The sequence below is a fragment of the Alternaria arbusti genome (assembly GCF_024043155.1).
Source record: "Alternaria arbusti strain BMP 1465 chromosome Unknown scaffold_30, whole genome shotgun sequence".
Classification (NCBI taxonomy): Eukaryota; Fungi; Ascomycota; class Dothideomycetes; order Pleosporales; family Pleosporaceae; genus Alternaria; species Alternaria arbusti.
Window position 1 is genome coordinate 66,348 of NW_026249970.1, and position 25,171 is coordinate 91,518.

Consider the following 25,171-nt stretch of genomic DNA (forward strand, 5'->3'; position numbering starts at 1 on the left):
GGGACTGTCAGCAAACTTCTTCCTGCTTTCTTTGTTCAATTTCCACGTCTTCAATTGCCTATAGGACGACCATCCAACAACATCACCCCGGGGCCTGGACATACATCATGGTCGACCAACACAACCTCACCACCACAACCCTACACCCATCCTACGAAGCCACCATACCACCACCCCATCCAAGCATGTTCACAGAAACGCACATCCACATGCTCATCGCCACGCTCGCTCTCCTCCTCCCCACCCTAACAGCCCTCTACATCCACAAAGACTACCGCGCCTTCCTCTCCCTCGGCCCCGGCGGCACCCCAGCAACACCCCTCGGCTACCTAAAAATCAAACTCCTCTCTCTAATCTGCCTCCGCGACCCCCTCCGCCCCATCGCCATCCCCCCACACTTCCGTCCGCAAAAAGGCTACTTCACCGCCACCTCGCTACCCACTCGCAAAGGCACGAAACCGCTCATCCGGGGTATCGCGCCGCAGAGACAGCAGACGCAGAAGAGCGGGCAGGCGGTTTATGCGTGTTTGGTAGCCAAGATTAAAGGTCTTGCCCGGATTCCCGGGAATAGGTTGTTGGAACGTACGAGTTGCTTTGAGAAGCATAGTTCGGGGTTGTTTACCAGTGTGCCGATTACGAGGACGTGTGGAGGCGAGATTTGTCATGCGCATCCGAGTGATGGGTCAATGCATATGACGTTGCATCCTGCGGATGCGAATCTGTTGATTGAGATGGGGTGGGGTGAGAGACATCCGCTTGCGAGGGGAGGTTGGTGCAGGAAGTTTGTTCCTAGGGAGTTTATGCTGGTTTATGCGCCCAGGGATGAGGCGGAGGTGGAGGTTGTGGCCAAGGTTATTGCGGCGGGGATCTGGTGGGTTAGTGGTGTTGATGTTAGTGGGGATGCGGAGGGGCCGAGGAGGAAGAGTGCGGATGTTGCGGCTATTGGCGAGGAGATGGAGGGGAAGGAGTGCTGGGCCTGTAGGGTGAATGGGTGTGGAGGAAATCAGGTTGAGAAGATGACGAGTGAGGTGTGAGGAAAAGGTTGGGGAGGGAAAGAGTTATGGGAACAGGTTGATTGGGATTGCTGGTTTTGCTCGTTTAAGCATGGCGTTTGGGGTTTTGGACATTCGGGACACAGGGCATGGGGCATCGAGATTGGGCATTCGGGCGATGTACGATAGGCATAACGGTGGTCGACATACAATCATCTTTCGTACCGGGTATGAGACGCTTCGTGACAAAATACGCATGCCCAAGCACACCACCGGTGCGCGTTGTCAGTCCATCACGCTCATCCGCTGGACTTCTTCGACCCAAATCTCCCCCGCTGTCCTCAACCATCTACTATTTCCCACCCTGCCTAACCCACTCCTCATACTCCTTCCTCTTCCCCTTAACATCCCAGAATCCCTTCCTCCCCTCCCCTTTCCCACCAATCCCGTCATCCAGACCCAAAAACGCATATGGATCGCCCTCACTCAACACCTCCTCGCCCTCTTTTGTGTAGTAGCCCTCGCCGTGTCGTCCTTCCCGCGAGATTTGGCCCGCCCATTGTGCGTATTGTATTGGCTTTAGTGGCGCAAACGATATGACGATGCCGAGAGAGAGGATGAGGATGGAGGTGAGGAGTTCGAGCGAGATGTCGAGGGGGAGGGGCGTGGATGCGAAGGTTGCGGTGTGTTCGTGGGTCGAGTAGACGCTGGTGGGGGTTAGTTGGGAGCAGGGATTGTGTGGTGATGCTCATTTGACCCTCTGTCTGGGAAGATGTAGATATGAGCTACGTGTACACGTACGCATGTGTGAGGAAGAGCGCGCCGATGCCGTTGAGGGCCGTCCCTAGGATGGCCATTGCGAGGTTTGGTGGACCGTGTGCGGCTTGTTGACTTTTCGAGAGTCTGACGTCGGCGATAACCGGCTGTAAGTTGGTATGTACAGGGTCTGGTGACCTGTGTGTCGATGTAGCGCAGAAGGCGGGTGGGTTGGCGGAGGTCGGTGTTGGTGATGCGAAGCGACGAGCTTCACTTTTGCTTGGCGCCGACAGGTTATCCGCCCGCAGACCCTGAAGTCTGCATCAACACGACGTTCATCCTGTCAACCATCAACTACTCCTGTTCAACAACGCCAGTGACTTTCAATCTTATTACAATCCAGATCGTAGTACATCATTTAGGCTACAGTCTCTAAACAGCACATGTCCTTCTTCGTTGAGCGACGTACGGCGTACAGACACTCATGCGCGCTGACGCCGACTGCAGCAGAATGAGCAAGGATGCCAAGGCAACAGTCTACAGAGCTCTGCTATTGGATCCCTGAAGGTTAACGCCTTTATGTCCGTAGTAACAGCGCTCGGAGAAGAGTTCGGAGAACACGGTCTCCGCCCCAATGTGCGAGAATGCCGTTCGGGGGAGCATCGTACTGCGCCGGCTTTGTGTAGCAATGATAATATAAGAATGAAGATGCCTGGAAGGAAAGACCCGGCTATCATCTAGCTGGAATCGTTGCCTTCCAAGCATATTGCCTACTCTCCTCTACCTACGAACCTCACTCTCTGGTCCTACTGCATTGTGCGTGCGTCCAAATACAAGCATTTCATCAAAACAACTCTCTAGTCCTACCTAAACACCATCACAAAAATGCCCACCACACAACCCCTAAACATCCTCATCACCGGCGCCGGCGTCTGCGGCCCCATCCTCGCCCTCATGCTCCAACGCAGCAACCCCACCCACACCATCACAATCCTAGAACGCTACCCCTCCCTCCGCACAGGCGGCCAGCAAATCGACCTAAAAGCGCACGGCATCCCCATCATGACCAAACTGGGTCTCCTCGAAACACTCCGGCCCTACTGTGTCCACGAGAGCGGGCTGGAATTCGTTGATGGAAACGGCAAGAGCTTGATGCAGTTTGGTGTGACGGCTGCGGGGGAAAACCCGGGGAGGACGCTGACGAATGAGTTTGAGTTTATGAGGGGGGATTTTGTGAGGTTGGTGTATGATATTAGTGTCCAGGAGCGCGAGACACTGGATAAACAAGGTTACGATGGGAGTTTGAAGTATGTTTTTGGGACGACTGTTACTGCACTCACCCCAAATCCATCGACAAAGACAACAACAGTGACATTCTCCACGGGTTCGACATCGACATTCGACCTCGTCATCGCTGCAGACGGCCAGTCCTCACGAACGCGGCGCCTCGCCTTCGGTCAAGAAACCAGTGACGCTTCCTTCCACTCCCTCAATATACACGCCGCATACTACAACGTCCCGCGCCTGCCCTCAGAAAACAGCCTCGCAAGGATATACTTCGGTCCGCAGAACCGCATGGTAATGACGCGCACGGGCGATCGTCCCGTCACACAAGTCTACCTCTTTCTCTTGAACAACCGTGAGGAGCGGGCGAGTCGCATGAGGGGTACGTATAAGCAACCAGTGGCCGAGCAGAAGGCCGTTTGGAGCGAGGAATATGGTGATGCGGGGTGGGAGTGTCCGCGGTTTCTGAAGGGGTTGGAAGGGGCGAAGGATTTCTACGCTACAGAGATTGGGCAGGTCCAGATGCCCAGCGGGCAATTGTATAAAGACCGAGTTGTCTTACTCGGAGACGCGGGGTACTGTCCCTCTGCTTTTACGGGCATGGGGACAACATTGTCACTTATCGGCGCGTATGTCCTCGCTGGCGAGCTGGCGCGGTGTGGTAGTGATGTTGATGCGGCGCTGGAAGCGTACCAAGAAGAGATGAAGCAGCCGGTGGAAGAATGTCAGAAACTAGGGCCGTTGGTGGAGGAATGGAGGTTCTTCCCGGAATCAGCCTGGGGGGTTTGGGTCGTGGGCTGGATACTATGGTCGATTTCGACGACGCGGGTGGATAAGGTGCTCGGGTGGCTTGCGGGGTGGCTGCCGGAGGGGAAGGAGAAGAGGTGGGAGTTGCCGCAGTATGAGAACTTGAACTTGAGGGCGCCGAAGATGGAGTGAGGTGGACCGGGAGGAAGACGGATGTGCCGTGGCAGGTGTTAAAAGGTTGTGGCGGGCGGAGTCTGTACAGTACGGATGCACTGCGATGCGATGATACCAATCCCAACTCATGGTTATAAATGATATAAGACGATCGCCCCAGTAAGATTTGCCCCATCGTGTTCAAGAAGCTGATTCAAACACGACACACAACGACTCATGTCTTCTTCTGCCCAGATAGTCTCTTCCTCGCCCTTTGCCATCTTGACTCACCGCCTCCGCGATCAAGCAAGCTGTCCATCACCTGTTGCATGTCCTTTCTTATTTCTTCAAACTGCGTACTCCAGATCCCAGGGTGTTCAAATCGCTTTACAAACACTTCCCACTTCTTTGCGTCCAGTGCACCTAGCAAGCGAGAAGCATGTAACAACTCCTCTCTCGATAGCGTTAGGCCTCTGCCACGAACGTAGCTTACGAGATTGAACAGCACAGCGAAATCCAGAAAGCTGTTGATAGTGCCTTTGAGTTTCCGAGGCACGATGTCGTCGTATACAGTGGCATAAATCGTTGCGGTACGCCCGACTTCATCTAGAAACTTGACTGGGCAAATATTGAGCCGCTGTTCTAGTCGAAGTGCATAATCGACGCACGAGAGGAAGTGAGAGCTCTTGGTACTGGTGGTCCCGGCGACAGTCTTGAATAAACCTAGTTGACCGTTGGCCCAGTGCCATTCAAGATCGAAAGCATCATGCCCGGTGTTATCGAGTATGATGTTCCATATTCGTTGGGATCGAACAAAGTTTTTCGCAATGCGGTGTGTCCAGGTAACACGAGACGCTATAGGTGGTTAGCTATGACCGGATCTGTGATGGAACTCCAGCCTACCCTTTGACAATCCAGACCTTGCACTTCCATACTGGCTATCTGTCTCCAGGAATCCTCTGCATCGGGAAACCAGTCCGCGATTCATCATTTCGAGACGCTCGGATATCTCATTGTCTGACAGCGGTCGGGCTTCATCCCTCAATGCCGCGTTCTCGTTGTTGCCGTCTGCAAACCATAGCTCGAGCAGAAGGGGCCGTGGCTTTATCGTCATCAGACGGAGGACTTCCGACGCGTGCTTCAGATGTCCCGTGTTCAGACGTCCGAGAAGTTTGATGAATAGTTGTTCTAGTCCAGATGGTAACGTCTCGAGCCAAGCAACAAGACTGACCATGCGGGCTGTAGGTGACAGATCATCAAGTAATAATTGCACCACGATGTGTGCCTAGAGAAAGACACCGGCTGCCTTCTTGGCTACACCTTTGACCAGATTCGTAGCGCGACTGGGATCCGTTTTGCTGACATTAACGTATACTTGCGATTTTGCCAGTGAGGCCGTGATGTGATTGCAGATATCCTGGCGGTTCAAACGTTCAAGGCGTAGATTAGGCTGGCCTGCAGATGCGCGCAGAAGCTCTGATGAAGACCGACTGGCAACGCAAACTTTGACATATGGATATTTAGCCAAGTCCTTGATCAATTGAAGAACATCTCTCAGGTTGCCATCAAACTCGTCCAGGCCATCGATCGCGATGAAGAATGATCTTGGTGTGATAGGCGCGGAGATCATTGTTATGAAGGCCTGACGCAGCTCAAGCCATGTGAAAGGTCGTCTACCTCCACCAGAAGCAAGGAATTGTTGCCAGCGATGATGAAAGACCTGGATCACCGTCTCCGTGTCGCCTTTTAGCGCAGAGTGAAGCAAGGTTTGTAGAAGCCCCATACGCGATCTTTGCATGTCATTACCCAGACTCGAAAAGAAAAAGGTTCCTTTGACAAGTGTTCTTCCTTTGGCCCAGGCGCTCAGGTGAGTGGCGGTGCGAGGGTGACTAGACACGAATTTTATCAGCGTACTCTTCCCGGTACCTGGCTTGCCACTGATCCAATATGTATTGCTACATCCTGTTGCTGTGAGCCAGCGAGGGAAGGAGTCGAAGTCATCAGTGTTGTGGTGTTCGAGACTTGCATCGAATATCCATTGCGAGGTTCCTGGGTGCGCAATAGGAATCGCCTTGTACCGATCGTGCATGCCAGAGAAATGCAAGCGCGCCAACATCAAGCTGGCGAAATGGCGTTCGATATCATTGCTTACGACGGAAGTGTCGAATGTATCTGAAAACGCCGAGATACCAACCGTCTCCGTAGTCTTCCAATCGTGATGCGCGATGGACTGAAGCAGGAGTATATCAGGTCCTGTACTGCCGTCCACCGGAAGCCGTCTTTTCTCCGAATGGACTGAATGCTGTTGAGCCGCATGCTGTCTATGATCTGGTCAATGGGTGATCGCATTGGTGACATCTCACTGACCGGAGCGAGGCAAGCAGAGCGACATCTACTTGCTTGCGAATAGAGCCAAGTTTATCCGCAAGATCACATATCGTCTTCTGACTGTAGTACAAGCTCAGAACGCTGCGTAGTTCTTGTGCAAGTACTTTCTGCTGATCCACGTCATTGTCGCGCTTCGCTTGATCCAGTGTGGCCTGTAAGATCTTCGCCACTCCCCCAGCATCCTTCGCCAATGCTATCAGTTGCGCATCTGCAATTTCCTGATCAGGGGATATGTGTGACTTGCAGTATACGCGTCGTGCCTTCTCAAGTTGTTGTGATAAGTCGCCGAGATTAGCGATGGCGTCATCGAGCAGTGTAGCCTCTCCTAGGGTGGTGCCGGTGGATTTGTATACTTTGCCCACCTTGTCTTTTTGGACCACTTTCCTCGAAAAGTCGACAAGTTGTATGACAGCTGAAGCCAGTGACACAGCCATCTGAGGCTCCATGGAAGTGCGAAGTGTTACAGAGGGACACTGTCTACACGATCAGACAGGATAGAGAGTGACGGCTAAGGCGGCAAGAGATTGTGTTCACGCGCTTCGCTAAGGCGTGTGGCATCCTTTAGCTCAGCCATGTTGGTGTAGTCGACCAGTCAGTAGGTGGGAAGGGCGTGATGATAATAAGGGCTTGCTTTCTGCTGCTACCCGGTGTCCCTCAAGCACATCTATACTCTTCTTAGTCATCGCAACGACGTGCAAGAATCTGATGGCGGGGCCATGGCCTGCTAAATATGGAAAATCGAGTCGAAAACTTTGACCAAGAAGGAAATAAGCTAGAAGACATGTGAAGAGCGATTAGGGTTTGGGGTGGAGAGCGGTGAAAGACCCGCAGCCGTGGTTCACGCTATGCGAACTCGTCTTTTCTAGCCTTGCGGACCGCCGAGGTGCACCGTGCGCCAGGTAAGCTTTCCCCGACTGTCGCTGGTTGCACGTCACTCCACGACACACGACCATGGCGGAGTACTGGAAGTCAACAGTAAGTAAGACTAGGCCTGATAAGCGCGTCATACACTAACTAAGCTACAGCCAAAATACTGGTGCAAGTTCTGCTCCACGTTTGTGAAGGACACCAAGTTCGAACGCGCGCAACACGAAGCGACCGGCCGCCACCAAGGCAACATCCAGCGCAGTCTCAAGGGGCTCCATCGCGAACAAGAGAACGAAAAGCGCAACCAGGCGCGCGCACAAGCAGAGGTCGCACGTCTAAATGGCCTCGTACCATCCGCATCCACACCTTCCGTCGCAACCGGCGTAGGCGGCAAACCTACATATGAGAAGAAACCACAACAGAAGGCGACAGTAGATGACAGGAAACGACAATGGGAGCAGTTAGCAGCCATGGGCGTGGCGCTTCCTGCGGCCGCAAGAGGCGATATGGCGATAGCAGGTGAATGGAAGACGGTCAAGGAAGAAGTCGTGGGAGAAGTGACGGAAGATGGAGAGTTCAAGGCGACGTCGTTGAACAAGGGCGTACGGAAGAGGCAACTTGACGAGGATGAGGAGGAACGGGAAGCTGCTGGTGAGCTGATCACGAAACGGAAGGGCTGGGGCCATACCTACAAGAGTTTCCCAGGCAGCAAGGGCGGCGACGACGATATCGAGAGTTTGCTTGGGAAAAAGAAGCCACAGGCTGAAGTGAAGAAAGAAGACCAAGAGGATGGAGTGAAAGCCGAAGTTGAAGATGACAGCGGCACGAACACCCTTCAGGATATACCCACGGCCGAGGAAGCGGAGGCGAAGGCTGCTGAGACTGTTGTCAAGACAGAAGAGGACGCGCCAGCTGCTCCGGCTGTGGTGTTTAAGAAGAGGAAGAAGGCGAAATGAACGACACAACTAGCGACACAACCCACAACATCTGCACCAACCGCTCACGCTGCTACCGATCTCCTCCTGAACCTCGCCTATCTCAGCTCCAACTTGGACTACAGTCGAGAGTGGAATTTCGCAATAAGTCCGGGGCAACTTCAAATGAGTTTTAATGGTGAGTATGGGCATGCGCATGCAGCAGGATATCATGACCATCCACCACAAGGGTCCGAATGACTCCGCAAATGAACAAGCTCTCGCGGAAGAGCTGCATTTAGCTAGTGTAGTACTGTTTTTAGGTGTCTTTGTGAAGGGGCAACCAATGGTGGAGCGGAGAGTGCAAGTAGGACTTGAGACTTGTCCAGGGCTGCCTCGCAGAGAATCAGAGAGACCAAGGTGAAGGAACACCAAGTTCACTGTATTATCACAAACACATGCCATACTCTAAATACACTTGATGCTTGATTCCCTCCAACCGTGAGCTGCTCGTTTAACATCCACTTCCCGATCGGCGCATGCACCTAAACCTTAAACCCCTGCCCAAACGTCTGCCAAGTAGCGTCAACCGCGAGATCGCGTCGCCAACACCAGACAACTGTCGCGCTGCACCACAACGTGCGCCTCAACCACCAACCCTCCACCGCCGCACCCAATACTCCTCATACTACTTTCATGGTCGCGTAATAGCATGATTCAACTGCTAGCGACACCTACGCGACCATGCATCTCATTAAACCACAGTGGTTAACTCATCCCGGTGGGTGCACCCGCGCATGCATGCCCTTTTCTGCTAGCATCTTACTGACATGCATTCCTACTAGGCGAACAGAAAGACTTCGAAGTATACAGCTGCCACGTTTCCCCTGATGGATCGCGCCTGGCTACAGCCGCCGGAGGTTCGTCAACCCACCCTCGATTCCCACGGGATGCGCTTCACCTCAGAATGTTGCTAACACGCATCTATAGACGGCTATGTACGTGTCTGGTCTACCGAGGCCATTCTGAATTCCAACGACCCCTCGTATACGAAGCCGAAGCAGCTCGCAGCTGTCAGCAACCACTCCGGCACCATCCATGCGGTCCGCTTCTCTTCCAACGGCAAATACCTGGCGTCTGGCGCCGACGACAAGATAGTGTGTGTCTATGCGCTCGACAAGAATGCGCCGACACATACAGCATTTGGTGGGTATACGTTAGGCAGGTAAAAGGGACGCAGGCTGATGGAATTACAGGATCGAACGAACCGCCGCCCGTCGAGAATTGGCGCGTCATTCGCCGCCTGATAGGGCACGACAACGACGTACAAGATCTGGGCTGGTCATTTGACTCGTCAATATTGGTGTCGGTGGGGTTGGACTCGAAAGTGGTAGTCTGGTCTGGGCATTCCTTTGAGAAGCTGAAGACGCTATCAAACCACCAGAGTCACGTCAAGGGCATAACATTTGACCCCGCCAACAAATACTTCGCTACGGCTAGCGATGACCGCACCATCAAAGTCTACCGGTTCAACTCCCCGCCCCCGAACGCCTCGCAGCAAGACCAGGTCAACAACTTCGTCCTGGACCATACCATAACCGCACCCTTCCAAACCTCCCCGCTCACCACATACTTCCGCCGCTGCTCGTGGTCACCCGACGGCGCACATATCGCTGCTGCAAACGCTACAAATGGACCAGTCAGCTCAGTCGCTATTCTTGCGCGTGGAACCTGGGATGGAGACATCAGTCTGGTCGGCCACGAAGGGCCTGTCGAAGTAACCTCATTCTCTCCAAGGCTGTTCTACCGGGATGAGCCACGGCCAGAGAAAGACGGAACCGTTAATCAGCAGACGGTAACTATTGTCGCTTGCGCCGGACAAGACAAATGCCTGAGTGTGTGGAATACGAGCTTCCCCAGGCCGTTCATGTGCTCGCAAGAATTGGCTAGCAAATCCATCTCCGACTTGGCATGGTCACCAAACGGAGAGACACTATACGCAACGAGCTTGGACGGCAGCATAATGACTCTTGTTTTCGAACCCGGAGAACTCGGCTACCCAGCGACATTTGCGGAAAACGAAAAGACACTCGCTAAGTTCGGTGCCGGAAGAAGAGTTGGTATCATTGAAGGCACAGACGCCTTACTTCTAGAAGAGAGCAGTAAGAGTGGGGAGCTGAAGGGTGTTCAAGGAAGGATGGGTGCACTGATGGGCGATGGAGGCGCCGTTCAACCACCGACTATCACGAACGGCACCAACGGCGTCACTCCCTCAACAACCCTTACCAATGGATCGGGCGCCGCAGCACCACCACAAGCCCCAGCTGAGCCACCCCCAGACGTGAGGGTTGAGAAGCTCAAGCAAAGAGTGACTGTCACCAAGGATGGCAAGAAGCGTATAGCACCTATGCTCATGTCATCTTCGTCTGGCGTTGGCGAGTCCTCGTTACCTCAAACACAGCTCCTTTCTGCGACGACGACGTCAGGCGGCAGGAGTGACAATCCCCACAACATTCTAGACCTTTCAAAGCCCTACGATGGTTTCCCGAGAGGCGGACTTGCGTCCATGCTGATCGGGAACAAGCGGAAATTCGCCGAGATCGAAGGCGATGAGGACCGCCAAGTGGAGAAAAGACTGGCTGGTTCGGTGAAGCCTGGAGGCGCAGCAATCGTGATAAACAGTGAAAATGGTCTTGTCCCTCCCGCTGCTGCAGCTGCTAAGAACAACGAAATGACAGAGCCTCCGAAAGTCCTCAGACCGGCCATCGTCAACCCTTCTATGGCCCTTGCCCAAGTGCGGTTAGCCGTGCCGAAAGTGAGAAGCGTCATCGTGCGAACTATGGACGGCAGCGAGCCACCGCAGAGTGGTGTCGACGCCAGCACAGGCAAAGCGGAAATACCAGACACGGTCGTTTTAGAAGCGCGCAATGCCAGCGGACCATCACGGACGGGACGGCCACAAGACCACGACCCTACGCGGTTGACATGCACCAGCAAAGGACAGTCACTTTGGCAAGACTTCTTACCAAAGGCTGTGCTCTTGGTGACGGGCAACACAAACCTATTCGCAGCAGCATGCGAGGACGGATCAGTATACGCATGGACGCCAGCCGGCCGACGGACGCTCAATGCCATGGTTTTAGAGGCTCAACCAGTGATCATGGACTGCCGCGGCTGGTGGCTAATGTGCATAACAGCAGTCGGCATGTGCTATGTCTGGAATCTGAAGACCATGTCTGCACCCCACCCACCCATCTCTCTAGCACCCATCTTAGATGTCGCAGCCTACGCCCAAGGACCCCATCTCACCCGGTCCCCCGGTATCGTCTTCGCACGTCTGAACTCAGCAGGTCGGATCACAGTAGCCATGTCCAACGGCGAGGGCTACGCCTACAACCCCGACATGTACATCTGGCAACGCATATCCGAACCCTGGTGGGGCGTCACAAGTCAGTACTGGAACTCCACCGATTCCTCCGTCGGTAACATCCGCTCCTCAAAAGACAAGAACGCCGCACCCAAAGAAAAAGACGATCAGGTCTCCATGGAAAACATCTCAGCAGGCATCATCCCCGCGCTCGAGCGCAACACAACAAACCAATCACTACTACAAGGTCGTGCCTTCCACCTCCAGCGCCTCATCAAGATCCTCGTCTCTGCAGAAGGCTACGAGACGTTTGAAAGCTCGGCTAGCGTTGCTCATCTTGAGAACCGTGTCGCTGCTGCACGTACACTGGGCGCAAGAGAAGAGTTCAAGATTTACCTCACCATGTACGTCAAGCGTCTCGGCGCCGAAGGTCTCAAAGGCAAGATCGAGGAGCTCCTACGCAGTCTTATGGGTAGTCTGGTATCAGAAGAGGAAGAAGGCAACGACGAGCAAGACGAAGCAATGAAGGAGCCCGAGGAGATTTGTGGTTGGAAGAGGGAGGAGTTGCTCAAGGAGGCTGTGTTGATTCTAGGTAAGTTTCTCGTCCTTTCTACGACATGGCAAATCCAGTAGACTAACTTCTTACGCAGGAAAACACCGCGACCTCCAGCGTATAACAGTCCCATACGCCCGTCTTCTTGGTATCGTAGCGGAGGGTCAGCGTCAAGATGACCAAGCTATGATCACGGATATGTAGCTTTCTTCTCTCATTTGTTGATTCACTTCTTCTTTTGTACTAAAAGCATCACTATGGCGACACAAGGTGGCTTGAGGGTTAGGCAACACGTACGTCAGGCGTCCATTGGCGTTGCTGGGAAGAACGGGATCGCCTTTTTTGTCTTGGGATAGGAGTAGATATCACGTAATTGTAGAGCATTCTTGGCGGCGAAACGGAAGGCTATTTGTCCGCGATTGCAGCTGCAACTTCAAATGAAATTAGTAAGGGTCGCTTGTCACAAGATATCGTAATGCGTGTTGAACGTGCCAAAGATTTCGAAATAAAGATGTTTGAATCTCACTCGCAGGGTATCTATCCAAAAGTCCACACAAACACACATCCAAAACGCCTTCCATCTCCCCCTCTCTCTACTTCCTAAACAAACTCGTCGCACTCCCCACCAGCGGATTAGGCTGAAACTCCATATCATTCCCACCCCCGCCCGCAAAAAGCGGCACACTATCATCATCAACCCTACTCCTCGGCTTAAGCTCCTCCCCCCTCGCAATCTCAATCGTACTAATCACCGGCAACGCCAACAACAGCAACGGTAACAACTGCCCAAAACTCCAGTTTCCCTCGGAAGGCCCAACAAGATGAACGGACTCAGGTGGATGACCGAAAGCCTGGGACTCGAGAACGACGCGTATAGTAGCGCCGACGCCCATGGCGAGACAGGCGAAGAGACCGACGACTTGCACGGTTTTGAGCCATTTGGGGTTGGAGCGGTTGTGCAGGTACCATGTTGCGAAGCCGAATGTGATGACTTGGCCTGCGATGACGGCGATGGTGCCGGCGATGGAAAGCGCGGCGTTTCCGCTCCGGCCTTTGCTCTCTACCTCCCACACACACGCAATCGGTAATCTGGGCTCCATGTCTTTCATGACCGTCTGTAGGATGAATACCCCAGAGAGGATGCCCAGGAACATGTTTACGAGCATGAGGATTTGCCGGATCCAGCGTAGCACCCAGTCGCGCTTGAAGTCGTTGACGAGGGCGAGGAGGGTGGCGAGGTTTGTGGCGGTGGAGAGGAGGGAGAGGAGCCAGATGATGAAGAAGTGGTAGGGTACCATTGTTTTCATCTTTGCGAGGCCGACGGATTGGATGCCGATTCCGGTGAGGATCTGTTGGTCGGAGAAGGATTGCAGCAGTTTGCGGCTGATGGGGGCGGAGGTGGATTTTCGTAGGCCGAGTAGGATGATGGTGGCGGAGAGGAGGATGGAGAGGATGTTGGTTATTATGAAGGAGAGGAGGGTCTGGGGGGTTGGTGTTAGTCGGGAGGAGAGGAGGATTGGGAGGAGGGGGACGTACGCCTGCACCTGCTACTCCCGCGTCGGTGTTTGTCGTCTCGGGGACGGTGGAACAGTTGAACGCCATGGTGGTGTCTTCGCTCTTCTCTGTTCGGGTGGTTGTGGTGGTGTCGAAGAAGTGTAAGCGCGTCAGGCCAGCATGCGCAGAGTCGTGATGTGGTGTCGCGAAGTCCAAATCGCAGTCACAAAATCGCAGATACGCGCAACAAACAGAATGCCGTTAAAGAAAGAGTCGACCCGTATCGCGCAAGTTCACCAGGAAAGCAACAAGAGACAGACAGCGAAAGCCGAAGTCAAAGTGAAAGTAACAGAAAGCAAGAACCTCAGCACAGCCTCACACAATGTCATCATACCCTACCAGGATCCCTCCCTCCATCGCATCTCCCATCTAATTTAAGGCATGTAGGCGAATCCGCCTTTCCCATAACTATCCACCAGCCCAGGGGTAAAAGGATCGACAGCGTGAAACAAGGCGGTAATGCCGGCCAATAGCCCATCTTTGCCCGTTGACATCTGTGGCGTAAGCGCGCAACCTGCGACATGTGCTGGGCCAGTTAGAGATGCGGGGTAGGGTTTTCCCATGGACGGACGATGGTGGTGGGTTGTGCGTTGGGGGTGAGAAGAAAGTGGAGTTTGCAGGTGGGTTTGGGTGCGAGGGCGCTTGCGCAGGGGAGAGGCGGGCGTGCAGGAAGGGTCCGCCGGCGTGGTGCGTAGCGTGATGGCGGATGTTGCGGATGTCAACTTTATCGGCTCATTCTGCAATTCTTGATATACAACTTTGTTCAGGGTCAAGAATGTTTGTATAAATTGGCTATCGCTGAGTTGCATGCGGTGGTGCAAACTATCTAGCCGTGCTGATACATCCGTTGCGCATCTCGTCCATTTCACTCCTCCGAAGGCGCGGACGCCGGCTTACTCGTCGGCGCATACGCGCTCTTACCTCTGATCTTCGCACCTTGGAGGTAAAACCAAACTGGCACAGGTATCATCGCAGCAGCGAAACATCCAAGTAGAGTCGAAGCCCATTCAACGCCCATACCCTCGAACATCTCTTTCGCGAAGAGAGGAAACGCTGCCCCCCATATGCTACGAAGGAACGTGTTCGCTGCGATCGCCGAAGCGGCAAACTAGATGACATGTCAGCACAGACTTGGATATGTGGAGGCCCGGGTTCTTCTTACCATGAGATAAGCGTCGATGATATAGTTGAACGACTGCAAAAAGATACTCATGATACCGAATCCGATTAGCAATCCAGAGCACGTAGGCACGATCCAGTGGATGTCCGCGCGATATCCGGTCCATCCGAACCAGAATAGACCTCCCGCAAAAGCGACACCACCCACGATGACCTCTGGCAGCCGCCATTCCGGGATGGGAACGTTGTTGTTAGCAGCAAGCTTCTTCTGGTACCCCGGCTGCCTCGCAAAGATGAACACTCCAGCGAACAACTCCCCGATGATCATTCCAAAGAACGGCAAACCACCCACACCCGGATTCATACCGTGGACCCCCTGGAATACGATCGGATAGGCTGTCAGGAAGAGATACAGCAATCCGTAGATGAAAGCGATGTATATACTCAGCAGCAGCACAATACGCTCCGTGACCAGCATCCTAAGCGGCCTCGAAAAGTTCTTCTCGATGAGTTCGCGGAAATCGACTTCGATCTCTTCTTGCTTGGCGTGGATGCCCCAGTTCTTTGTGCGGCGGCGCAGTTCGGCGGCTTTCGCGACGAGGATGATGGGTGGGTAGGATTCGTCGAGGAAGAGGAGCATGAGGGTGAAGGAGGCGAAACCCATGAAAGAGCTGTGATGGAAGGGTTAGTATAGGTGTTTCTTGTGGTTTGTGGGGAAGAACGAGGAACTGCTTACACAAGGTACTGAGTCCATCGCCAGGAATTCGACATGACTATGAAGCCGCCGATGAAAGGAGCGAGGAAAGGACCTGTAAAGACCATTACACTGAACAGGCAGATCGCTATTCCACGCGTCCTGTTGGCGAACATGTCGGCGAAGACTGCGGCAACGATCTATGTCCATATTAGCACCTTTGTCCCATCTATCAAGCATTCGCACAAATACTCACGGTAATCGGACACGCGCCAAAGAACCCCGCGAAAAATCGACAGATCAAGATAGTCTGCAGATCCTTGGCCGTCGCACACGCAATGTTGAAGACCGAGAAGCCAAACGATGCCACCACAAGCGGCAATCTCCTTCCTTTGAGCTCTGAGAAAGGTGCCCAGAGAACGGGTCCCGTGGCGAATCCTAGGATGTACAACGATGTACCCAGTGTAGCGACCACATAGCCGACGTTGAACTGTAGCTCGATTGCTCTCGTCGCGGTACTGAATATCGAACTAGCGAATGATGCTGTGACTGTCGTAAATCCCTAGACATACAGCACTTCGAGTTAGTCTACATCCATCAACTGAAAGCTGACGCGTCATGTTTCCGGACGACCTAACGTACCAACATAAGCGCAGTAAACAACTTCTTCCCCAACGCCCAATTCTGCGCATGCAACGGATCATCTTCTCCATCGAACTCGACGACATAGTCTTCTTGGTTGCCGAGAGGACGAGGATACGGTTTCCCTGCGCCGAACGCTGGTAGTGGGCGAGAACGCGTAGACCTGCTGCGGAAGATACCGAGGCCACCACGGGCGCCGTCGCCGACTGTTTGCGAATGCTGGCTCTTTGACGTGTGGACGCGGTCCAAGGACGAGGCATCGTGGCGGAGGGCTTCGACGTCGGTCTGAGGATTTGTCTGGGATGGGGAGGTACGTGAGGTTGAGGTGGCCGTTACGCTTGAAGAAGATCCTGTACAAAGTACACCACCGTCCTTCTCGTTGTCTCTCTCTCGAGCTCCGGCTTGGACCTGTGCGAAGCTGTCTGGGCTAGCATCTCGCTGAGCCATCTTCTGCATGTAGCGGTTCTTTGTCGTTCAAGATGACTACAATGAGTCCAGTGCAACAACGGATGCTGCGACCCGATACTATACATATTCCATTCTTCACACATGTTTAGCGGTCAGTATAGTATGTTGAACGTCCGTTCCTCCGCGCCGAACTCCACAACAATGTTGATCCTAGAGCGCGATCATCGGGGATATAAAAATGCACCGACGAAAGAGACATTGTCATTCGCTAGAGCGGAACATGCGAGTCTTGCGAGTCATAAGGGGAGGTTGCCAATGTTTCGTATAAATCCTATGCTACTTTATATCCTCAACTGGTGGGATTCGTACAGACTGATGGTGTTGATCGCGGCGTTTAGAGCGAGTTGTGTGGTTGGTGTTGATGGATGGTTAGCCATCATGGCGCCGTGGAACGCCCGAACACATCGACCATGACTAAGAAAGCAGCGAGCCAAGCCTTCCCTCGTCCTTTGTATATAAGGGGCATGCTCCCGAGCCGGACTTTATAAATCGATGTTTGGCAGTCAACGTTGCAGCCGCTGATGTCTAGGTCTGGCAGCACACCATTCTCCGTGTCGCGGCCCAAGTACTAACACTTGCCGCTGCGCTAGCCCACCTACCGTTACTACTCGACTTGGCCAGTCCTTATGGATACGAGCCGCGCACTCATCAGGCTTACCGTTATCAAATGTCCATGCCTGTCCTATGTGATACATCAAGTCACAAGTACATTGTCAAGATGTGTTGTTGTCCCGCAGTGGGATGTGGTATCTCTACCATGTCGTGATTTTTGGTATTCGTCTAGCAACTGCTCATAAAGACGTGAAACCGTCCGTCATGATCATGCATAGTCTTCATCAAAAGGTCATAAAAAGGGCGCGCCAACAAGAAGCATCTACAACTTCTGCATGGCAACGATGTCGGTGGACTGGACGTGGTCCTCGAACTCTTCGATCTGTTGCTGGAGCTCGTCGAGCGAGACCTTGTCGTCCTCGACGACCAAGTTGATCTGGAGCTTCTTGATACCGAAACCGACAGCAACAAGCTGGGAGGCACCCCAGACGAGACCCTCCTTCTCGATGGAAAGAACGTTCGCCTTGAGCTCGTCCATGTTTGTCTCGTCATCTGAACAACGTTAGCATGCAAGCCCGTTAGCGAATATGGGAAGACACATACCCCATGGCTTAACGTCCATAGTGACGATAGACTTGGCAGCAGGCTTGACCTTGCCGGCCTTCTTCTTGTTGTACTCGGCCAGACGCTCCTCCTTGACCCTGGCAGCCTCGGCGTCCTCCTCCTCGTCGTCGCTGCCGAACAGGTCGACCTCATCGTCGTCATCCTCAGCCTCCTTCTCAGGTGCCTTGGCAGGGTTGAGGGTGAGCTCGGAGGACTCGGGGCCGTAGGCGGTGAAGTCCTTGGTTGGGTCACCAGGGAGGGAGTCGAACTCGCCCTCGAAGGTGAGCATGTGGTTGTACCAGCGCCATGCGTATGGGTACTTCTCAGGCGCGGGGATCTGCTTGATTTGCTGGTAGACCTTTACATCGGCCTGCGATGGGGAGTAGCTGGGGCATGTTAGCCAATGACTCCTTCATCGTGTCTGGGTAAGAGGGAGAAGGAGGGAAGATAGATCAGAGTTGCGACAAGCGCGTGGTTTTGTATTCAGATAGCGGGGTCTTAAGCCGCCTCATTAACACGGACCAATTGTTCTCATCATGAAAACTTGGGGGTGCGACGCAATGCAGGGGAGGTACAAAGCGGAGGGAAGTGTATGGCGGGGTAGGAACTTACCCAACAATGTAGCTGCGGGTCTTGACATAGTTGTTCAGGAGAGTCAGGCCTGCTTCGGAAACGAGATCGGTGAAACCCATAGTTGCAGATGTGGTAGCGAGTATGGTATGGGAGAATCGAAGGTGTTGTGTTGAGAGAAAGAGGGACGGCTGCAGTTTTTGATGGAGGCTGGAGGAAATTGCACTGAGAAAAACGCGCTAGCCTTGGCGCTAGCACGTGCCCCTCTCTGCCCGCGACAGTCACGAACACGAAGAGTCAACAAGTCATACTCGTGCCAATCTTTGTGCATCTAGATCTTGCATATAATACCCACACGAACACATTCTCGTTTGCGCACTCGGCTTCCACCCGTATCGGTTGTGGATGCTGGAAGCCTGGAGTGTTTACTCATAGACGCGTAGAAATCTATCGAACCACCGCGCATCTTCGCCGAAGCCTGTGCTCCCGCCATCCATCACGAATATAATGATACCATCTCCATATTCTCCGAATTGACTGTTGCTTGCTTTTTGACTCCGACATCGTCATGCTGACCAGTAGAGCACGCATAGCCCCGAGGCGCATCGCCTCCCCCTCCAACTCACGATCACTTCCTACCCGTACCTCGCCGTCATTCCTCAACGCTTCCGCCATACGATTGCCTCAACAACAGAAGCTCCTTAGACCGCTCATAACGTCTCGAAGCTATGCCACCAACGGAGGCCGACCACACCCTCCAGGTGGAACCCATCGCATGAACCTGGGTGGCGAGCCGGAAAAGCCTGCGTTGGAACAATATGGTGTGGATCTTACGGAACGAGCCCGTGATGGCAAGCTAGATCCTGTCATCGGACGAGATGGCGAAATCCAGCGCACCATACAGATTCTGTCGAGACGAACGAAGAACAACCCAGTCCTGATCGGCTCTGCGGGAACAGGAAAGACTGCCATCCTTGAGGGCCTAGCCCAGCGAATCGTCAAAGGTGACGTGCCCGAGTCGATCAAAGACAAGCGCGTCATATCTCTTGACCTCGGATCACTTATCGCCGGCGCAAAGTTCCGCGGAGATTTCGAAGAGCGCCTCAAGAGCGTCTTGAAGGAGGTCGAAGAGGCGAAGAAGGGTGTCATACTATTCGTCGATGAGCTACACACGTTGTTAGGCCTGGGAAAGGCAGAGGGCAGCATCGATGCCAGCAACCTGCTTAAGCCCGCTCTTAGCCGCGGAGAGCTACAGCTCTGCGGTGCGACAACACTCAACGAGTACCGACAAATCGAGAAGGATGCGGCGCTTGCCAGACGATTCCAGCCAATCCTAGTTGGCGAGCCGACCGTACAAGACACCATTTCGATACTGCGCGGTATCAAGGAGCGATACGAGGTCCACCATGGTGTCCGCATTACCGACAACGCCCTAGTCGCCGCCGCTGCGTACAGCAACCGATACATCACCGACCGCTTCCTTCCCGACAAGGCCATCGATTTGGTAGACGAAGCCGCGAGTGCCCTGCGCCTCCAGCAAGAGAGCAAACCCGATGCCATTCAAGAACTAGACCGTCAAATCATGACCATACAAATCGAGCTGGAATCGTTGCGGAAGGAGACAGACATTGCCAGCAAAGAGCGACGTGAACGCCTCGAGGAATCTTTGAAACAAAAGCAAGAAGAAGTCAAGGGCTTGACCGAGAAATGGGAGAAGGAGCGAGCTGAGCTTGACGAAATTAAGAACGCGCAGGAGAACCTTGAAAGGGCAAAGCTCGAGCTCGAACAAGCTCGCCGAGAGGGGAACTTTGCCAAAGCCGGTGAGCTGCAGTACAGCAGGATCCCCGAGTTGGAGCAGAAGCTCCCAAGAGACGAGGAGGTCACCGCAGGCGCCAACCGACAGGGCTCCTTGCTACACGACTCTGTCACTGCTGACGACATCGCATCCGTGGTTTCACGCACCACCGGCATCCCGCTCTCCAAACTCAACTCGGGCGAGAGTGAAAAGCTTATACACATGGAAGATACCCTACGGCAATACGTCAAGGGCCAAGACGAAGCGTTGAAGTCCGTTGCAAACGCTATCCGTCTGCAGAGAGCTGGCTTGTCCGGCGAGAACAGGCCCATCGCTTCCTTCATGATGTTGGGACCGACTGGTGTAGGAAAGACTGAAGTCTGCAAGAGGCTGGCGGAGTATCTGTTCAGCACTCCCCAAGCTGTCATTCGATTTGACATGAGCGAATTCAGTGAGAAGCACACGGTTTCTCGCCTTATTGGTTCACCTGCAGGCTATGTTGGATACGAGGACGCTGGCCAGCTTACCGAAGCTGTCCGACGAAAGCCTTACGCGGTCCTCTTGTTCGATGAATGGGAGAAGGCTCACAAGGATATCTCTACGCTGCTTCTGCAGGTACTTGACGAAGGCTTCCTCACAGACGCCCAAGGACACAAGGTCGACTTCCGCAACACCATCATCGTCATGACCTCGAACCTTGGCGCTGATATCATCGTTGGTGACGACGTGCTGGACTCGGCTGGAAATGAATCTAGTGAAATCTCACCCGCAGTACGCAGCGCTGTGATGGATGTAGTGTCCGCCACATATCCACCGGAGTTCCTCAATCGTCTCGATGAATTCATAATCTTCCGCCGTCTGTCACGCGAAGCACTCAGAGATATCGTGGACATTCGCCTCAAGGAACTGCAGCAGAGACTGGACGACCGCAGGATCGTGCTGCAATGTCCAGACGAAGCCAAGCAATGGCTATGCGACAGGGGATACGACCCGAAGTTCGGTGCTCGACCGCTAAACAGGCTTATTGCACGTGAGATCGGCAATAGCCTCGCGGATAGAATAATCCGTGGAGAGATTCGCAGCGGAGACACGGCCAAGGTCGCCATTAACGCGGAAGGCACCGGTCTCACCGTTGCTGCCGCATGAAGAAGTATGACTAACGACGATATGACTGTATAATAGAATGTAAACTGTACTATTGCATATACATAAAATAGCATCAACGGCGTTTGTAGGTAGAACATTTCCTCTCTGTAGATTGCACCAATGCACGAGATTCTCTTCTTTGATTCAGTATCCCGCGGCAGGCACGCGTCGCGTAAGCTGTCATGCGCGACTTCCACTTTCATCTCAACCCACACAGCTTAGTATTCTCTCACCTCACCGACACCCAGTCCCATCAAAGTCATCGTTCTCGATCCCCGCGATGGCGCGCAACTCTTCCTACCGGAACCGGGGTAGTCGCAGCAGTGCTACCTCGCGCGGAAATCGCAGTAGTCAGAACCGCCGCATACCCACCTCCACTAGCAATTCGCATGCATCGTCCACGCGCTCTGTTTCCAGTGTCCCTGCAGGGTCGAGCAGATCGCGTAGAGACGTTGATCGAGGACCGTTTCCGGATACTTCAGTGGACACACCTTCCGAGAGTCGGAATGCTGAAGAAAACGACGACACATTGATCGAGGTCATCATGGCCGTTGATATGACACCACGTGGTACAGTAGGATGCTGCTATTACGTCGCAAGGGACGAGAAGCTGTACTTCATGGAAGATATACAATGCGGCGACGTCGACGTTATTGACTCCCGTGGGTTCTTCTTATCTCGATATCTAGACCCCATGTTAACCAGGGCGCAGTGAGAACATTCATCGAGCCCACCGTGATCCTAGTATCGACGAAGATTGACGATAAAGTCATCGAACGGTTCGATCCAGAAGCCAGGAGCGACTGCGCAAGTAGCGACAACGACCAGTTTCGCCTTCCATTCCTGCTGGAGGTGAGGCCACCCAACGAGTTCTCTTACGATGCTGCAAAGAGCAAGCTTGTCAGCCTTCGTTTGGGTGACGAGGGCGGTACTCGTGTCAGTTTCAACATCCCAGGAGAGCTTGCATCCATGAACCATTTGGATGAAGAGGGCACGTTAGGCCAGCAAGGACAGCTGCTCCGGTTAGCAGGATGGATTGACCTTGACAGCCGTTCAACGGTATTTTCGCGCTTACCGTGGGGGATGCGCCGCTAATACTGCACAGGTCGGTTGCGCTGGAGCACTTATATCGTATCTTCAACGCCGACGCGCTGCGGCATACCTGCCTGGCGATCGCTCAGCTTATCTCATGTTCCGTATCACAGCACTGGAGATGTTCAGTCTTCGAGAGACGATGTTCATCAACGCGGATACGCTTCACTCGTTACAGATCATGGGTGCCGAATCACATCCGCACTCGCACAACAAAGGGCCGACCAAAGCGAGCTCCGGCGAAAAGGAAGGGCTCTCTGTGTATGGGCTATTTCACCATCTCGCTCGAACACCACAAGGAAGGTTCCTTCTTCGGCAACAGTTCCTGCGCCCTAGTCTCAACATCGATATCATCAACGAGAGACTAAGCACGATAGGGGTCTTCGTTCGCCCAGACAACAATTCCGCTCTACAGGCGCTTGTACAGAATCTCAAGAACATCAGCAATATGCGTGCCATGATGGTCAACCTGAGAAAGGGCGTGGGCGGCTCAACAAAAGCAGGCGGAGGCTTTTCCAAGAGCATATGGACATCCATCAGAGCGGTACGTTCCGCAAAACACCATTTTACGTCATCTGACTGACTGTCTTAGTTTGCATTCCATGCGCTCAAGATCAAAGACACAATGCAGGATGTTCTCGGCGGTGAGAGCTTAGCTATTAGGAACAAGGTACGGCTCACCACCAGCCTGTCAATCACTGCGAGGCCGCAAAAATAGCCTGCTGCGGTTCCTGAGATTGCGACTGACATTTGCAGGTGTTCGAGAAATTTGAAGGCTACCATCTGGCCCAGATCGGAAGGAAGATCAGCGAGACCATCGACTTGGCTAGTTCAGCAGAAGAAGGTCGGACTGTCATCATGCCAGGTGTTGACGACGAGCTGGACCAGATGAAAAGGACTTTAGACAGTCTTGACGACTTTCTCAACCGAGTAGCGCGGAAGCTTTCTGAGAAGATGCCCTCTGACATTCGTACGTCAATACGCTCCTGACAATGCTGAAGTTTGCTACTTCAAAGTTACACCACGTCAAGTACTGACCGTACTAGGCGCCACCCTGAATGTCATCTACTTTCCGCAAATCGGGTTCCTCTGCACCACTCCCGTCAATGAACTGAGTGGAGACGCCGTCTATCAAGGCACCTTCGACAGTCCATGGGAGAGAATGTTTGCCACTGAAGAGCAGGTCTACTTCAAGAACAGCGAAACTCGTGAGATGGATGATCACTTCGGTGACGTGTACGGAATCATCTCGGATCGCGAGATTGAGATCAGCCATGAGCTCGCACAGTATCTGCTGCAATATGAAGAGCTGCTGACATCTTGTTCGGACGTATGCGGAGAGCTTGATAGCCTTCTTGCATTAGCACAAGGTGCGAAGATTTACAAGCTGTGTCGCCCCCGGATAACCCATGACAACGTCATACGTATCAAGGGAGGCCGGTGAGTCTACTGATCGTGGAGGCGGCATGCAGCCACTGACTTCAGTCTAGCCATATCCTGCAAGAGCTCACAGTATCATCCTTCGTCGCGAACGATGCGACGCTAAGAGGCGGGGAGGGCGATGGAGCTTCTGAAGAAGACGTTGATGATAGCTATGGTACCGGTACCCAACCGATTACGAGCTCAGCGAGTCGCCATACCTACGCGCACAAGGATAGCGCAAGCATGCTTGTGCTGACTGGGCCCAACTATTCAGGCAAAAGCGTGTACCTGAAGCAGGTCGCGCTCATCGTATACATGGCCCATGTCGGATGTTTCGTCCCAGCAGATAGCGCAAAGATTGGGTTGACGGACAAGATTCTTTCCAGAGTCACGACGCGCGAGACGGTGTCTCGTGTTCAAAGCGCTTTCATGATAGACCTTCAGCAGATTTCACTCGCGCTGGGTTTGGCGACGCGTCGCAGCTTGCTCATCATCGATGAGTTCGGCAAGGGGACAGAATCCAGCGATGGTGCTGGTCTGGCATGCGCAGTCATGGAGTATCTGCTGAGTCTGGGCTCGGAGCGACCAAAAGTCATCGGCGCTACGCATTTCCATGGTATGTGAGCTTCGTATTTACATGGATCAGCTGCTAATACCACCAGAAATCTTTGAGATGAACTTGCTCAAGCCGAGGCCTGCTCTTGCGTTCGGGCACATGGAAGTGCGCATCGATGCCGAAGCATCGGAAGTCAACGAGCAGATAACGTATCTCTACAAGTGAGTAAACCAAGATGCTAAGAGTTGGAACATACTGACAGCATCCAGCTTTCGCGAAGGTCGAAGTACCTCAAGCTTCGGTACATGGTGAGTTGGTAGCTCTCGCCGCTGCTAGCAATTGCTAACACCAAATCAGCTGCGCCGCAATGAACGGTGTACCTCCCGAGATCATCCAGCGCGCAGAAAACCTCATACTTCTTTTCGTCCGCGGCGAAGACCTGGTAGCTGCATGCTGTCAGATGCCTGAAGATCAAGCTGCAGAACTCGAGGAAGCGGTACGTGTCACTGAGTGTTCGGAGACATCAACTAATGCGGACGTAGGAGCAGATCGCGAGAGACTTCCTCGAGGCCGACGTCTACCAAGACCCGAAGAATACCTTGGCGGATATACTGACTGTATCCACGACAACAGATTCGCGCAATTAGTAGTGGTGGAGCTGATCTGGAAGTGGGGCATGTGGGGCACGTACAAGACAGTGGTATGCAATGCGTAAAGAACAATAGCTCGCGTGAACTCAATGCGTTCCCATATCATACAAAATGCATTATGATGGCCAAATCATGCACGAGGTAATCATTCCGTCATGCAGCAGACTGAAAGACAACCAAGATCATCGCGCCAAACCCTGCAAATGCCCATCCAAACAAGAAACCCATCGCTCCAATCCAATTAACCATGATACCCCAGGTAACCCCCCATACGCCAGCGCCATCAT

General features: G+C 53.4%; 12 protein-coding genes across 12 annotated transcripts; 6 read left to right on the plus strand and 6 right to left on the minus strand.

Annotated features, from left to right (window-relative positions):
• Positions 1 to 185: 185 nt before the first annotated feature.
• J4E86_011137 (uncharacterized protein) lies at positions 186 to 1,034 on the plus strand (the record flags this gene model as incomplete). The annotated part of the gene is made up of 1 exon (XM_051451631.1): positions 186 to 1,034. The coding sequence occupies one exon, from the start codon at positions 186 to 188 to the stop codon at positions 1,032 to 1,034; it is 849 nt and encodes a 282-aa protein (XP_051297170.1).
• A 310-nt stretch (positions 1,035 to 1,344) lies between these two features.
• On the minus strand, positions 1,345 to 1,849 carry J4E86_011138 (uncharacterized protein; the record flags this gene model as incomplete). Its single annotated transcript, XM_051451632.1, has 2 exons — positions 1,345 to 1,699; positions 1,794 to 1,849. 2 exons carry the CDS (start codon positions 1,847 to 1,849, stop codon positions 1,345 to 1,347), a joined length of 411 nt encoding a protein of 136 aa, XP_051297171.1.
• Positions 1,850 to 2,633: 784 nt separating this feature from the next.
• On the plus strand, positions 2,634 to 3,971 carry J4E86_011139 (uncharacterized protein; the record flags this gene model as incomplete). Its single annotated transcript, XM_051451633.1, has 1 exon — positions 2,634 to 3,971. One exon carries the CDS (start codon positions 2,634 to 2,636, stop codon positions 3,969 to 3,971), a length of 1,338 nt encoding a protein of 445 aa, XP_051297172.1.
• Positions 3,972 to 4,167: 196 nt separating this feature from the next.
• On the minus strand, positions 4,168 to 5,166 carry J4E86_011140 (uncharacterized protein; the record flags this gene model as incomplete). Its single annotated transcript, XM_051451634.1, has 2 exons — positions 4,168 to 4,787; positions 4,836 to 5,166. 2 exons carry the CDS (start codon positions 5,164 to 5,166, stop codon positions 4,168 to 4,170), a joined length of 951 nt encoding a protein of 316 aa, XP_051297173.1.
• A 51-nt stretch (positions 5,167 to 5,217) lies between these two features.
• J4E86_011141 (uncharacterized protein) lies at positions 5,218 to 6,766 on the minus strand (the record flags this gene model as incomplete). The annotated part of the gene is made up of 2 exons (XM_051451635.1): positions 5,218 to 6,162; positions 6,296 to 6,766. The coding sequence occupies 2 exons, from the start codon at positions 6,764 to 6,766 to the stop codon at positions 5,218 to 5,220; spliced, it is 1,416 nt and encodes a 471-aa protein (XP_051297174.1).
• A 505-nt stretch (positions 6,767 to 7,271) lies between these two features.
• Positions 7,272 to 8,143, plus strand: J4E86_011142 (uncharacterized protein; the record flags this gene model as incomplete). The annotated part of the gene is made up of 2 exons (XM_051451636.1): positions 7,272 to 7,295; positions 7,346 to 8,143. The coding sequence occupies 2 exons, from the start codon at positions 7,272 to 7,274 to the stop codon at positions 8,141 to 8,143; spliced, it is 822 nt and encodes a 273-aa protein (XP_051297175.1).
• A 702-nt stretch (positions 8,144 to 8,845) lies between these two features.
• On the plus strand, positions 8,846 to 12,225 carry HIR1 (HIR complex subunit; the record flags this gene model as incomplete). Its single annotated transcript, XM_051451637.1, has 5 exons — positions 8,846 to 8,882; positions 8,947 to 9,021; positions 9,092 to 9,307; positions 9,358 to 12,060; positions 12,119 to 12,225. 5 exons carry the CDS (start codon positions 8,846 to 8,848, stop codon positions 12,223 to 12,225), a joined length of 3,138 nt encoding a protein of 1,045 aa, XP_051297176.1.
• A 389-nt stretch (positions 12,226 to 12,614) lies between these two features.
• Positions 12,615 to 13,623, minus strand: J4E86_011144 (uncharacterized protein; the record flags this gene model as incomplete). Its single annotated transcript, XM_051451638.1, has 2 exons — positions 12,615 to 13,502; positions 13,558 to 13,623. 2 exons carry the CDS (start codon positions 13,621 to 13,623, stop codon positions 12,615 to 12,617), a joined length of 954 nt encoding a protein of 317 aa, XP_051297177.1.
• Positions 13,624 to 14,440: 817 nt separating this feature from the next.
• J4E86_011145 (uncharacterized protein) lies at positions 14,441 to 16,486 on the minus strand (the record flags this gene model as incomplete). Its single annotated transcript, XM_051451639.1, has 5 exons — positions 14,441 to 14,683; positions 14,738 to 15,365; positions 15,431 to 15,588; positions 15,645 to 15,950; positions 16,031 to 16,486. The coding sequence occupies 5 exons, from the start codon at positions 16,484 to 16,486 to the stop codon at positions 14,441 to 14,443; spliced, it is 1,791 nt and encodes a 596-aa protein (XP_051297178.1).
• An 886-nt stretch (positions 16,487 to 17,372) lies between these two features.
• Positions 17,373 to 18,345, minus strand: J4E86_011146 (uncharacterized protein; the record flags this gene model as incomplete). The annotated part of the gene is made up of 3 exons (XM_051451640.1): positions 17,373 to 17,602; positions 17,654 to 18,039; positions 18,266 to 18,345. The coding sequence occupies 3 exons, from the start codon at positions 18,343 to 18,345 to the stop codon at positions 17,373 to 17,375; spliced, it is 696 nt and encodes a 231-aa protein (XP_051297179.1).
• A 446-nt stretch (positions 18,346 to 18,791) lies between these two features.
• HSP78 (chaperone ATPase hsp78) lies at positions 18,792 to 21,164 on the plus strand (the record flags this gene model as incomplete). The annotated part of the gene is made up of 1 exon (XM_051451641.1): positions 18,792 to 21,164. One exon carries the CDS (start codon positions 18,792 to 18,794, stop codon positions 21,162 to 21,164), a length of 2,373 nt encoding a protein of 790 aa, XP_051297180.1.
• A 544-nt stretch (positions 21,165 to 21,708) lies between these two features.
• J4E86_011148 (uncharacterized protein) lies at positions 21,709 to 24,881 on the plus strand (the record flags this gene model as incomplete). The annotated part of the gene is made up of 10 exons (XM_051451642.1): positions 21,709 to 21,826; positions 21,877 to 22,223; positions 22,270 to 22,800; positions 22,849 to 22,926; positions 23,013 to 23,226; positions 23,303 to 23,696; positions 23,747 to 24,294; positions 24,341 to 24,455; positions 24,592 to 24,730; positions 24,777 to 24,881. 10 exons carry the CDS (start codon positions 21,709 to 21,711, stop codon positions 24,879 to 24,881), a joined length of 2,589 nt encoding a protein of 862 aa, XP_051297181.1.
• Positions 24,882 to 25,171: the final 290 nt, after the last annotated feature.